Below are 14,296 nucleotides of genomic sequence, written 5' to 3'. Positions count from 1 at the left end.
AACACGTCTAGGAGTGGGGATTATCAGCTGTGTTACAGCGGCAGGAGGGAGAAGAGAGAGTTATTGCTTTACAATACTCTGGGTGTGGAGGAGCAATCAGTCTGATTGAGTCTTTATTCTCTGGGATTCCCCTGGAGCTCTGCTCAGACAAGTCTGAAGTGGGCAGAAAAACCTGCTGCTTTCCCTGAGGGTTGGACTGAGGCCCTTCAGATTAGGATAGTCAGGCACTGCCAGCTGCACCAGGCAGCTGCCTGTCCTCAGGAACAGGAACTAAACCGCGGTTCTCAACCAGGGGCCAAGGAGGCCGCCAGCAGGTGTCAGGGGATCGACTAAAATAACCCAGAGAGCAGGGCCAATGTGAGACTCGCTGGGTCCCAGGGCAGAAAGCTGAAGCCTGAGCATAAGTTCTACCACCCGGGGTGAAAGTTGAAGCCTGAGCAACTTAACTTCACAGGGCCCCCTGAAGGGTGGGACCCCAGGGAATTGCCCTGCCTGCTACCCCCTGATGCTGGCCCGGCTTTTAATCTACTGGACGTGCAGAAAAACAGTTGTTGTGGCACAGGTGGGCTGTGGAGTTTTTATAGCATGTTGCCGGGGGGGGGGGGAGGTCCAGGAAAAAAAGGATGAGAAACCCTGGTCTAAAGCATGCAGGGCCCCAGGAAGCGGAGAGGAAACCTTGCTTCCCAGAGATCTGCCCTAGCTCCTGTCTCAGCAGCAAAGAAAGTCAATTCCCCCCACTCCGATGAATCAGCGAGGAGCTCCGTGCAGAGCTGGGGGTTTCTCCTTTCACTCCTGCTGGGGAGTGCGCGGTAACGGGGGTGTTTCTAGCGGAGCATTTGGGACTCAACGGGGGGAACCAGCCTTTCATACTGGAACGCTCATGTTCAAACCACATCTTTGTTTACTTTTTGTTTATAATACGATAGAATCCTTCAATCCTAGCGTCACCATGGATAACGTGGCTTGGTCAGCCTGGTGGGATACCGAGGGTAAAACTAACCAGCTCTTCAAATCCAAGAGAGTGGAGATAAATCACCTCTCAGAGTCAATGTGCATAGAGGAGGCGTCATCAATAGGCGGACGGCGGGCCAAATCCACACTGCCAGACACTTTTGAACAGACCCTGAAATCTTTTTATTGTTATTTTCTCTGGAGGCTGGACTTTGAGTAGACCGTGACCAAGAAATTTGGATCTTGACCAAAGAGAACGGCTTACCCCTAAGAATGGGGTTGTGTTACCTTCCTTATGTTCTGCTGGCCACTTCCTTTCCCTCCTTTCGGTGAAAAGCTTTGGGATTTTGTGTAGAAACTTTATTTCCTCGGGAGAGACCCAGGAGCGGGGGTAGCCTGTGTGTATCACCCACTAGATTAGAAGGTGACAGACAAACACCCTTAAGACGAGACAGCAGTCCCTGTCAAAAAAATCATCTCTCGTCTTCACTGGAGTGACAGCCTGAATCGGTCCTTACCCGGGCAGAGTCCAAGGATTGGATTCATTATCAGAAACAAACCCATCTGTACGTAGCTGGAAGCAACCCCAAACCTGCTTTAAAAGGAGCTGTCTCCTTCCTGCTGGGGTGAAATTTGTCATTATGGTCATCAATTTTCATTTCCCTTCTTTGGGGGCAGAGATGGGGTTGGTGCTACCTCAGGCTGGGATGTGGAGGCCATGTCCCCATGTGTCAGTCACTCTGGGAGCCGTCTCTGCTCACAGGCTGCCTCCAGCCTGGCTGGTCGGCTTGTGAGCTGTGTGGGAGTGAGTCCTTTGGCATAAGTGGCACCTGGGAGAAACCCTCCTTCCAGATGCATTGGTAGTATAGTGATGAGCATAGCTGCCTTCCAAGCAGTTGACCAGGGTTTGATTCCCGGCCAATGCAGGGATGTGCCCTTTTCTTGGCCGGGAATTGGTTTAATTTCAGTCCCGTAGTATCAGTTTATCAATGGAACGGGAGAAATAATGTCCCACATCCCAGCAGGTCATTCAACACCCAATGGAGGAAGAAAGGGGCGGGACTATACAAGGATCTTGGAGCAATCATGGGAAGAGGAGCAGAGTGTGGGAGGGGCCGAGTGGGAACAGGGCCTCGGGGTCAAGCCTGGTCGGGATGGGGGGGAGTCTCAGTGAGTAAATCCTCAGAAATCTCACCCCTGGGTTTGTAATGTCAGGGCCCAGCAAAGAAGTGTCTCTGTGTGGGGGGAGGGTCCATGGGGGTGTCAGTGTGAGGGGGAGGGTCCATGGGAGTGTCAGTGTGAGGGGAGGGGCTGTGAGGTGGAGGGTCCATGGGGATGTCAGTGTGAGGGGGAGGGGCCGTGAGGGAAAGAGATATGGGGTGTCAGTGTGAGGGGGAGGGGCTGTGAGGGGGAGGGCTATGGAGTGTCTCTGTGAGGGGGTTGGGCTCTGAGGGGGAGAGTCCATGGGGGTGTCAGTGTGAGGGGAGGGGCTGTGAGGATGTGAGAGGGAGGAGTCCATAGGGATGTCAGTGTCAGGGGGAGAGGCCGTGAGGGAGAGGTATATGGGGTGTCAGGGTGAGGGTGAGGGGCTGTGAGGGGGAGGGCTATGGAGTGTCTCTGTGAGGGGGTTGGGCTCTGAGGGGGAGAGTCCATGGGGGTGTCAGTGTGAGGAGAGTGGCTGTGAGGGGGAGAGATATGGGGTGTCAGGGTGAGGGGGAGGAGCTGTGAGGGGGAGGGCTATGGAGTGTCTCTGTGAGGGGGTTGGGCTGTGAGGGGGAGAGTCCATGGGGGCGTCAGTGTGAGGGGAAGGGCTGGGAGGGAGAGAGATATTGGGTGTCAGGGTGAGGGTGAGGGGCTCTGAGGGGGAGGGCTATGGAGTGTCTCTGTGAGGGGGTTGGGCTGTGAGGGGGAGAGTCCATGGGGGTGTCAGTGTGAGGGGAGGGGCTGTGAGGGGGAGGGCTATGGAGTGTCTCTGTGAGGGGGTTGAGCTGTGAGGGGGAGAGTCCATGGGGGCGTCAGTGTGAGGGGAAGGGCTGGGAGGGAGAGAGATATTGGGTGTCAGGGTGAGGGTGAGGGGCTCTGAGGGGGAGGGCTATGGAGTGTCTCTGTGAGGGGGTTGGGCTGTGAGGGGGAGAGTCCATGGGGGTGTCAGTGTGAGGGGAGGGGCTGTGAGGGGGAGGGCTATGGAGTGTCTCTGTGAGGGGGTTGAGCTGTGAGGGGGAGAGTCCATGGGGGCGTCAGTTTGAGGGGAAGGGCTGGGAGGGGGAGAGATATGGGGTGTCAGGGTGAGGGTGAGGGGCTGTGAGGGGGAGGGCTATGGAGTGTCTCTGTGAGGGGGTTGGGCTGTGAGGGGGAGAGTCCATGGGGGAGTCAGTGTGAGGGGAGGGGCTGTGAGGGGGAGGGCTATGGAGTATCTCTGTGAGGGGGTTGAGCTGTGAGGGGGAGAGTCCATGGGGGCGTCAGTGTGAGGGGAAGGGCTGGGAGGGGGAGAGATATGGGGTGTCAGGGTGAGTGTGAGGGGCTGTGAGGGGGAGGGCTATGGCGTGTCTCTGTGAGGGGGTTGGGTTGTGAGGGGGAGAGTCCATGGGGGCATCAGTGTGAGGGGAGGGGCTGTGAGGGGGAGAGTCCATGGTGGTGTCAGTGTGAGGGGGAGAGGCTGTGAGGGGGAGGGTTATGGAGTGTCTCTGTGAGGGGGTTGGGCTGTGCGGAGGAGAATCCATGGGGATGTCAGGGGGAGGGGCTTTGAAGGGGAGATATATGGGGTGTCAGGGTGAGCGGGAGGGGCTTTGAGGGGGAGAGATATGGGGTGTCAGTGATAGGGGAGGGGCTGTGAGGGGGAGGGTCCATGGGGTGTCAATGTGAGGGGGAGGGGCTGTGAGGAGGAGTGACTGTGAGGGAGAGAGTTATGGGGCGTCAGTGTGAGGGGAGGGGCTGTGAGGGGGAGGGCTATGGAGTGTCTCTGTGAGGGGGCTGGGCTGTGAGGGGGAGAGTCCATGGGGATGTCAGGTGGAGGGGCTGTGAGGGGGAGATATATGGGGTGTCAGGGTGAGCGGGAGGGGCTTTGAGGGGGAGATATATGGGGTGTTAGTGTGAGAGAAGGGCCTGTGAGGGAGAGAGATATGGGGCGTCAGTGTGAGGGGGAGTGGCTGTGAGGGGGAGATATATGGGGTGTCAGGGTGAGGAGAGGGGCTGTGAGGGGGAGGGCTATGGAGTGTCTCTGTGAGGGGGTTGAGCTGTGAGGGGGAGAGTCCATGGGGATGTCAGGGGGAGGGGATGTGAGGGGGAGATATATGGGGTGTCAGGGGGAGGGGGAGGGGCTGTGAGGGGGAGATATATGGGGTGTCAGGGTGAGCGGGAGGGGCTGTGAGGGGGAGATATATGGGGTGTTAGTGTGAGAGAAGGGCCTGTGAGGGAGAGAGATATGGGGAGTCAGTGTGAGGGGGAGTGGCTGTGAGGGAGAGAGATATGGGGCATCAGTGTGAGGGGTGGGGCTGTGAGGGGGAGGGCTATGGAGTGTCTCTGTGAGGGGGTTGGGTTGTGAGGGGGAGATATATGGGGTGTCAGGGTGAGGAGAGGGGCTGTGAGGGGGAGAGATATGGGGCATCAGTGTGAGGGGTGGGGCTGTGAGGGGGAGGGCTATGGAGTGTCTCTGTGAGAGGGTTGGGCTGTGAGGGGGAGAGTCCATGGGGATGTCAGGGGGAGGCGCTGTGAGGGGGAGATATATGGGGTGTTAGTGTGAGAGAAGGGCCTGTGAGGGAGAGAGATATGGGGCATCAGTGTGAGGGGTGGGGCTGTGAGGGGGAGATATATGGGGTGTCAGGGTGAGCGGGAGGGGCTGTGAGGGGGAGATATATGGGGTGTTAGTGTGAGAGAAGGGCCTGTGAGGGATAGAGATATGGGGCGTCAGTGTGAGGGGGAGTGGCTGTGAGGGGGAGATATATGGGGTGTCAGGGTGAGGAGAGGGGCTGTGAGGGGGAGGGCTATGGAGTGTCTCTGTGAGGGGGCTGGGCTGTGAGGGGGAGAGTCCATGGGGATGTCAGGGGGAGGGGCTGTGTGGGGGAGATATATGGGGTGTCAGGGGGAGGGGGAGGGGCTTTGAGGGGGAGAGTCCATGGGGATGTCAGGGGGAGGGGATGTGAGGCGGAGATATATGGGGTGTCAGGGTGAGGGGAAGGGCTGGGAGGGGGAGAGATATGGGGTGTCAGGGTGAGGGTGAGGGGCTGTGAGGGGGAGGGCTATGGAGTGTCTCTGTGAGGGGGTTGGGCTGTCAGGGGGAGAGTCCATGGGGATGTCAGGGGGAGGGGCTGTGAGGGGGAGATACATGGGGTGTCAGAGTGAGGGTGAGGGGCTGTGAGGGGGAGATATATGGGGTGTTAGCGTGAGGGGAGGGGGAGAGTCACCTCCAGGCTGCAGGGGCCCCCTGAGATGGGGGTTTACTGCCCCCTCCCCTCAGGTGCATTGGGGGGCCCCAGGACCCAGCATGGAGCTGTTGTCCCTGCAGGGTTCCTGGCCGTCACAAAGGGGTGATGTGGGGTTACTGCCCCGTCGGTCCTGGGATGGGGCTGGAGCCCCCGGAACAGCCCTGTGGGGAATTCAGTGCCTGTGGGGAAGCACGTCTAGGAGTGGGGATCCCCAGCTGTGTTACAGCGGCAGGAAGGAGAAGGGAATTAAAGCTGTGGTGGAGGGTGCCCAGCTCTCAGTCTGCAGAACGACCGACCCCAAACGTTCAAAAACCAAAAATCGCCAGATTGGCTTTGAAATCAGGAGATTCTGTAACAATAATAGATTTGGGGAATTGACTGTATTCACTTGCCTTCCGCTTGATGAGCCTTTGGGGCTCACGGGGGTGAGAAATTGAAGCTTTATCCACGGCCACGTACTGTTTCTTTAAAAGCCACGGCTGAAATCGTCACATGCTCACTGGACTCCCAGAGCTGGGGCTTGACGGAAAACAATAATTCTCATGGCAAAATCATGAGTATTGGCAAATGGATGGAGTCTTTATTCTCCGGGAATCCCCCCTGGAGCTCTGCCTGGACAAGTCCGAAGTGGAGAGAAAAGCAGCTGGGCCAGGCTGGGCACCTCGATTCCCAGAGACCGGCCCTGGCTCCCTGCTCAGTGGCAAAGAATAATTTCTCCCCCGTTCCCCCAATGAATCAGCCTGGAGCTCCGTGCGGAGCTGGGGGTTTCTCCTTTCACTCCTGCTGGGGAGTGCGGGGGGTTGGGTGAGCAGATGTCCTGATTTTATAGGGACAGTCCTGATTTTTGGGACTTTATGTAAGCTCCTATTACCCCCGCCCCACACACACCCACATCCTGATATTTCACATTTGCTGTCTGGTCTCCCTAGTCCCGGGGGCGTTTCTAGAAGAGAATTTGGACTTGAACCAGCCGTTCCCCGTTATGGAGAGTTTTGTTATAATGGGGGTGTCACCCAGGGGGTCGCAGGCCCCCGTATCAGTGGAGCACGTGGCTTTGGCTAGTGGCCATTGCATGAGGAAGCTGGAGCAGTCGGCCATCTTTGGGAAGCCGCTGCATGCCTCAGTTTCCCCCGCCCGCCGCACGGTGACCCGGTGGGGCAGGAGAGGGGGGCCCGGCTCAGGGGCACAGGTGGGGGGGTTTCTCCCAGGGGGGCGCAGGCCCCCGTATCAGTGGGGCACGTGGCTTTGGCTAGTGGCCATGGCGTGAGGAAGCTGGGAAGCGGCTGCGTGCCTCAGTTTCCCCGCCCGCCGCAGGGTGACCCGGTGGGGGGGAGGGGGCAGAGGTGGGGGTGTCGCCGAGCTGTGGGGGGGCCCTTCGCCCCTGGATCAGTGGAGACAAAGGGAAATACAGCCAGCGGCAGAGGGAGCCGGACCCCCCCCCACATGCCAGGAAAGGGTTAACAGCCCCCCCCATACACACACACCAGCCCCCCCCCCCCCGTCTGGCTGGGAGCAGGAGGGCAAAGGTCAGCGCACCGCCCTGCCCCCACTCGGGGGGCGGGGCAGCCCCCGCGCGACACAGGCCCCGCCCCATGGGGCCCCACGCGGCTGCCAGCCCCGCCCCCTCCCTCCACCCCCAGGCGCGCGCCGGGCCCCAACCGCCCTAACGGCACCAACGGCCGCCGCGGCGTCAGCGCGCGCCCGGGGGGGGCGGGGGGAGAGAAACCTTCGTCACTTCCGGTCCGTCCGAGGCCTGCTGTCCGTGCCTGGGGGAGGGGAGAGCCCGGCGTTAACCCCTCCCTGCCCGGCCGCGGCTGGGACCCCCCGTGAGTGAGAGACCCGGGGGGTGCCCGTGGGGGGAGGGGCGGAGCGGGGGGGGTCAATGTGTGGGGGGGTTCCCCGTGGGGGGAGGGGCGGAGCGGGAGTTCCGGGGGGGTCAGTGCGGGGCGTTCCCCGTGGGGGGAGGGGCGTAGCGGGAGTTGCGGGGGGGTCAGTGCGGGGCGTTCCCCGTGGGGGGAGGGGTGGAGTGGGAGTTCCGTGGGGGGTCAGTGTGGGGGCGTTCCCCGTGGGGGGAGGGGCGGAGCGGGAGTTCCGGGGGGGTCAGTGTGGGGGCGTTCCCCGTGGGGGGAGGGGCGGAGCGGGAGTTCCGGGGGGGTCAGTGCGGGGCGCTGCCCGTGGGGGGCGGGGTGGAGTGGGAGTTGCGGGGGGGTCAGTGCGGGGCGTTCCCCGTGGGGGGAGGGGCGGAGCGGGAGTTGCGAGGGGTCAGTGCGGGGGCGTTCCCCGTGGGGGGCGAGGTGGAGCGGGAGTTGCGGGGGGGGTCAGTGCGGGGCGTTCCCCGTGGGGGGAGGGGCGGAGCGGGAGTTCCGGGGGGGTCAGTGCAGGGCATTCCCTGTGGGGGGAGGGGCATAGCGGGAGTTGCGGGGGGGTCAGTGCGGGGCGCTGCCCGTGGGGGGCGGGGCGGAGTGGGAGTTCTGGGGGGGTCAGTGCGGGGTGTTCCCCGTGGGGTGAGGGGCGGAGCGGGAGTTCCGGGGGGGTCAGTGCGGGGCGCTGCCCGTGGGGGGAGGGGCGGAGCGGGAGTTCCGGGGGGGTCAGTGCGGGGCGCTGCCCGTGGGGGGAGGGGCGGAGCGGGAGTTCCGGGGGGGTCAGTGCGGGGCGCTGCCCGTGGGGGGAGGGGCGGAGCGGGAGTTCCGGGGGGGTCAGTGCGGGGCGTTCCCCGTGGGGGGAGGGGCGGAGCGGGAGTTCCGGGGGGGTCAGTGCGGGGCGTTCCCCGTGGGGGGAGGGGCGGAGCGGGAGTTCCGGGGGGGTCAGTGCGGGGCGTTCCCCGTGGGGGGAGGGGCGGAGCGGGAGTTCCGGGGGGGTCAGTGCGGGGTGTTCCCCGTGGGGGGGAGGGGCGGAGCGGGAGTTCCGGGGGGGTCAGTGCGGGGCGCTGCCCGTGGGGGGAGGGGCGGAGCGGGAGTTCCGGGGGGGTCAGTGCGGGGCGTTCCCCGTGGGGGGAGGGGCGGAGCAGGAGTTCCGGGGGGGTCAGTGCGGGGCGTTCCCCGTGGGGGGAGGGACGGGGCGTTCCCTGTGGGGGGGCGGGGTGGAGCGGGAGTTGCGGGGGGGGTCAGTGCCGGGTGTTCCCTGTGGGGGGAGGGGCGGAGCGGGAGTTGTGGGGGGGGTCAGTGCGGGGTGTTCCCTGTGGGGGGAGGGGCGGAGCGGGAGTTGTGGGGGGGGTCAGTGCGGGGTGTTCCCCGTGGGGGGAGGGGCGGAGCGGGAGTTGTGGGGGGGGTCAGTGCGTGATGTTCCCTGTGGGGGGAGTAGCGGAGCAGGAGTTCCGAGGGGATGAGTGCGGGGCTTTCCCCTGTGGGGGGAGGGGCGGAGTGGGAGTTCCAGGGGTGTGAGTGTGGGGCGTTCCCCGTGGGGGGCGGGGCGGAGCGGGAGTTCCGGAGGAATCAATGCGGGGGTTCCCCATGGGGTGAGGGGCGGAGCAGGAGTTGCGGGGGTGTCAAGGTGGGGCGTTTCCTGTGGGGGGAGGGGCGAAGCGGGAGTTCCGGGGGGGTCAATGCGGGGGTTCCCCGTGGTGGGCGGGGCGAAGCGGCAGTTGTGGGGGGGTCAATGTGGGGCGTTCCCCATGGGGGGAGGGGCTAAGCGGGAGTTCCGGGGGGGTCAATGCGGGTGTTCCCCCTGGGGAGGTGGCGTGAAGCGGGAGTTCCGGGGGATTCAATGCGGGGGTTCCCCGTGGGGTGAGGGGCGGAGCGGGAGTTGCGGGGGGGGTCAATGCGGGGGTTCCCCGTGGGGGGCGGGGCGAAGCGTGAGTTGTGCGGGGGGTCAGTGCGGGGCATTCCCCGTGGGGGAGGGGCGAAGCGGGATTTCTGGGGGGGTCATTGCGGGGGTTCCCCCGTGGGGGGCGAGGCGAAGTGGGAGTTCCGGGGGGGTCAATGCGGGGGCGTTCCCCTGTGGGGGGAGGGGCAGAGCGGTAGTTGCGGGGGGTCAGTGCGGGGGCGTTCCCTGTGGGGGGGGTGGAGCGGGAGTTGCGGTGGGGGTCAGTGCGGGGCGTTCCCCGTGGGGGCCGGAGCGTGAGTTCCGGGGGGGTGAGCGTGGAGGTTCCCCTGTGGGGGGAGGGGCGGAGCAGGAATTGTGGGGGGGGTCAGTGCGGGGCATTCCCTGTGGGGGGAGGAGTGGAGCGGGATTTGTGGGGGGGTCAGAGTGTGTGGGGGTTCCCCTGTGGGGGGTGGGGCGGAGTGGAAGTTCCGGGGGGGTCAGTGCGGGGCGTTCTCCGTGGGGGGAGGGGCGAAGCGGGAGTTCTGGGGGGGTCAATGCGGGGGTTCCCCTGTGGGAGGTGGGGCGAAGCGGGAGTTCTGGGGGGTCAATGCAGGGGTTCCCCGTGGGGTGAGGGGTGGAGCGGGTGTTGCAGGGGGGTCAGTGCGGGGCTTTCCCCGTGGGGGGAGGGGCGGAGCGGGAGTTGCAGGGGGGTCAGTGCGGGGCGTTCCCCGTGGGGGGCGGGGTGGAGCGAGAGTTGCGGGGGGGTCAGTGCGGGGCGTTCCCCGTGGGGGGAGGGGCGGAGCGGGAGTTGCAGGGGGGTCAGTGCGGGGCGTTCCCCGTGGGGGGCGGGGTGGAGCGAGAGTTGCGGGGGGGTCAGTGCGGGGCGTTCCCCGTGGGGGGAGGAGTGGAGCGGGATTTGTGGGGGGGTCAGTGTGTGTGGGGGTTCCCCTGTGGGGGGAGGGGCGGAGCGGGAGTTGTGGGGTGGGTCAGTGCGGGGGGAGTTTGAACTGTCTTTGGGCAGCAGGAAATCCCTGGGTGGCGGAGTGGGGGGACAGAAACCAGAGTTCCGGGGGGGGGTAATTGGATCCGATCCCTTTTTGTGCCACTTGCCCCCCCAATACAGATTCTCTCCAGTTCTTCCCCTTTTCTCTCCCCCTGTCATACATGGGTGTAAAGCCCGGGGTGACCCCCCCATTTCTCCTCCCCCATCAGCTCACCCCCATCCCCCCGTTGTCCCCATAACCCTCCAATGTCCCTTTACAACCCCCTCCCATGAGGGGGGTCCCCCCCATTGCAACTTCAGCGATTTGCCCTGGGCACCGGGGAGAAATTGTTGCCCCGAGTCGTCCCCCCAAAGGGGTTGAGGTCAGTGGGGGCTGTTTGGGGGGAGCCCTGAGACCCAGCTGCCTCTAGGGTGGGGATGGGGGGGCGGTCTCTGCGAGGGTGGGAAAGGGGGGAGCACGTGTTCCCTATGGGGACGGCCCAGGCCCGATTACACTATCCCCCGAACTGCCAACACAGTCACCCCTAGCCTCTGCCCATCCCCCCCGCTGCCCTTTCCCTCATCCAGGGACCTTCCAGCTCCCCCTCCCCGGCCCCCTTAAAACTGCCCCCCCCCAAGTGGCCCATGTGAATGGTGGCGGGAACCATCACTTTCCATTTATGTATTGGACAGTCACATAAAAATCAAATTGTCCCCTTTTTCCTGTAGTTATTTAATAGTAACATAGAATCCCCTCAGATCTTGGTGTTTTTCTCTTATACAGGTCTGTCACATCTTAGGCGCATTTAACACGCACAGGTTCTGCTTTATGCGGTCAGCAAAAACAAGAACAAAAAAGACAGAAAAATAACAATTTAAATACTGTTTCTGTAGTGCGAGCGATTCCGCCCGCCATTACACTCAATGTAATTTTGATTATAGGCGATTTTCGCTTTACGCGCTGACTGCAGAACCTAACCCCAGCGTAAGATGGGACAGACCTGTATTATCAAACACGTTGTTTCTCCCCCATACTCAAAGATTGCTATCAAATGCGCTAACATTTTGCCCCACGGTCTGTCTAGCTCTCTATTACTAATGGAATATGCCCTGAGAACTTTTTCTGTCTCTCGAATTATGAAATACTAACAACATCTCAGATTTAGCCCTTTCCTCAGATTCTTGACCGTGGATATGAAATCTTTGTAAGTGTTGCCCATTTTCTCTATTCCTTTATCAAATATTGATGGGAAATAACCTCATCTCCACAACTGTTACAAAATCCCTCCAATTTTCCTCTTTCCTCTCTTATTTACAAAAGCGGATCCAAAATTCCTTAGATTTTCACCCTGTTCTCTTTCATTTCTGAACATTGATCTCAAATTTCAGGTTTTCTCTCTCTCTATTGTCTATTAAAAATCCTCTCAGGTTCGGGGCTGTTCCCCATGCTTCTAAATCCCAGCAACTTCTCCTTTTTTCGGGGGAACCTGTTGCCCTAAATTGTTCTCCATCCTGGAGGTTGCAGGGGGTTATGTTACCCAATAATCATCTTTCCCCTCTCCTTTGAGAATCATTTCTTTCCACCTTTATCTCTGTTAAAAGGTTTCCCGACTAAAGAGACCAGCCACATATTTAATAGACATCAAAGCTAGAGGCCTCCCCCTCATTGGCTGGTAACAGGAGAGTTGGGTGGCCCCTTTTCTTTTCTCCACCCAGCACAGGCTGAGGAGATCGCTCTGAGTGTAGTGTTAATCCTCCTGCCATGATCCTTAGGAGGGATCCGTGTCCCTGTATCATCTCTGGGGAGTGTGTTTATACCATAACTTTGTATCGGGATGCTCTGATACGACCCCTCTGCTAGGTATTTACATGATTTTTGCTCAGAGCCTGACTCTTGCAAAGTTTGCTTTGTATCAGCAGGGCTTGATTTTAGTTTGGGCCTTAGGCCTTACACCAGGCCTCCTGCCTCAGGCTTTCTCTTTCTACTACACTGGGGACTAGCATGAAAGTGACACTGCACAAACAGCCCCTCCTCATTTCTCCTCCCATTAGCAACTGCAGGAGCAAATCCAGCCATGGGAGAGCAAAGAAACCAGGAATGAAGCTTTCCCAGCCAGAGGGGCAGGGAGAGGGGCCAGGGGAAAGAGAGACTGAAAGGGGCAGTAGTAGAAAAAGGTAGCCACCCCTGGGTGGAATCACTTTCCTGTAAGCAAAATGAGGAACAGGGAGAGGAAAAGCCAGTTCTGGACTCCGGACTCTGTATTCCCCCTGATGGGGTGTGGCTGCCATGGTGTCTGTATCAGAGGGAATCCTCCAAAGTGACTCCTTTGGTTCTGCTCTTTTCTAATAAAGACTTCGTTACTGGAAAGGCTTAAAAATATCTCTGAGAGCTTAGACTGGCAGGTGAGGCCAGGTATACACTGTAATAAAGCGATCAAGCCTTTTCCCAGCATGGCAGAATCTAGCATGTCTGTCTGCAGGGAAAGAGCCTGCGGGAATCGTGATGTGAAATGAACTGAAGCCTGTTCTGAAACCTGCCCAACTGCCCTTCTCGCCCTGCCAGGCTGCAGAATGACGTCCACATCTCCCTCCAGCTCATCCGAGCCTCCCATGGGACAGGGAAGAAAAATGGCTGCAGTGGAGTCAGTTCAGGTAGGGATTAACTGGGGTAGCTGGTGGGTTTCTGCAGGTGGGAGAGGGGCAGCAAATACACAAAAAGTGGGAAGGTTTGCGCAGTCTATTTTGGTGGTTGGACCGGGACAGGAAACTCACAGGGTGGATAAAGGGAGGAGGACGGTGTCTGGCAAACCTGCCAGGACTGGTTTAATAAGTGGCCTAGATTCTAGGAACAGACTCATGGGGTCTGGAGGTGGAAATACCCTAATCTGTGGTACAGGAAACAACCCACCTTGATGGGGCTGGGAAAACTGACCAGACTCCCAGTGCTGGAGCCTGACTAACCAGTGGCTGCTGTGAGATATGAAGGGGGCACCCACCTGTCAGACTTAAGGGAGGTGCCCTTCCCTCATACCCAGTTTCTTACAATGAGGAGGATGTTTGGCTGCCTTGTGGACCTTGCTGGGGGCTCCATCTCCTGTATCAGTCTGTGGCTAGTAGGGGGGTGATGGATCTGCTGGGAGAGACAAGGGGCTCTCGCTTCGTCCCCTCACCCTGCTGTTTCCTGGATGTTCTGAGCAGGGTAGGGGTGGAGCTTTGTAGACTGTGAGCCATCCAGAGCTCCCAGGAATAGTGGGGCTGTGAGTGGGGCAGCAAGTAGTGAGTGCAGGGCTCTTGCTCTTTCAGGGGCCGGTGACCTTCGAGGAGGTGGCTGTGTATTTCACCAGGGAAGAGGGGGCTCTGCTGGACCCCACTCAGAGAGCCCTGTACAGGGATGTCATGCAGGAGAACTATGAGAATGTGACCTCGCTGGGTAAGGATTCCCGTCCCCTCGGTTCTTAGAAGGGGGAGTGCAGAATTAAGGTTCACGCTACCCCCACAATGGAGCCTTTCCTCTGCCCTGTCTGAGCATCACCCCGACATGCCAGTGACACACACACCAGCACTCTGAGAACAGAGCATACAAACAGTCCAGCACACAGTCTAACGCCTTCTCTTTGCTGAAGCAAAACTTGGATTAGGTCCAGCGTCATGAACAGAAGCTGCCCACCCCTGGCCGGCCCTCAAACACTGAGCCTGCTCTGCACAAATCGGCTCAGAGATCTCACCCCCGAGGAGTCCTTCTGAACCACTGACTTCGTTTCCCCTCGTTGAGCCCTAGAGACAACTAGCATGTATGGCCCCTGGGCCGCTGCCCATCTCTGGGACAAGAGCACCCCCCTGTGCTCCTTCACGAACACAACCTACAACACTCAGCACAGAAATGCCACGCCTGCATGACGATACAATCCCACTATTCGGTGCTTGTTTCCTGAGCCCAAAAGTGATGATCTACCCTCTGCAGCTGCTTTGTGAATGCCAAAAGCAACTAAAGTTGCTCCTATCCATATCACGCAGCATGTCAGGCACCTGAGAGTCTTCTCCCGTAGGAACTTCACGATTAACTGAACTGCCAGCCATGATGTCGTCTTGACAGTTAACAAAGCATAGGAGAGCAGTGTGGGATCCATCCCATCTCACAAAGATGTGCACAGCAAAGAAGGGCCGTTGAAAAAGGCTGCGAAAGAAAGCTGGAAGCCCATGG

General features: G+C 60.3%; 2 protein-coding genes across 2 annotated transcripts in view; both read left to right on the top strand.

Annotated features, from left to right (window-relative positions):
- Positions 1-14,296, top strand: part of LOC127039357 (zinc finger protein 345-like) — a 200,491-nt gene that overhangs the window by 55,581 nt on the left and 130,614 nt on the right. The gene's annotated exons all lie outside the window — the stretch shown is intronic.
- The window catches only part of LOC127039394 (zinc finger protein 501-like), a 56,264-nt gene continuing 49,090 nt past the window's right edge, over positions 7,123-14,296 (top strand). The window contains exons 1-3 of the mRNA XM_050933095.1: positions 7,123-7,198; positions 12,576-12,747; positions 13,399-13,525. Of these exons, the coding sequence (XP_050789052.1) occupies positions 12,667-12,747; positions 13,399-13,525 (208 nt within the window). The 5' untranslated portion in view covers positions 7,123-7,198; positions 12,576-12,666. The remainder of the gene's footprint in view (positions 7,199-12,575; positions 12,748-13,398; positions 13,526-14,296) is intronic.

This window comes from Gopherus flavomarginatus, chromosome 23 (genome assembly GCF_025201925.1).
Source record: "Gopherus flavomarginatus isolate rGopFla2 chromosome 23, rGopFla2.mat.asm, whole genome shotgun sequence".
Lineage (NCBI taxonomy): Eukaryota > Metazoa > Chordata > Testudines > Testudinidae > Gopherus > Gopherus flavomarginatus.
Note: the sequence above shows the minus strand (reverse complement) of the source record. Positions and strands in the feature narration are given on the sequence as shown.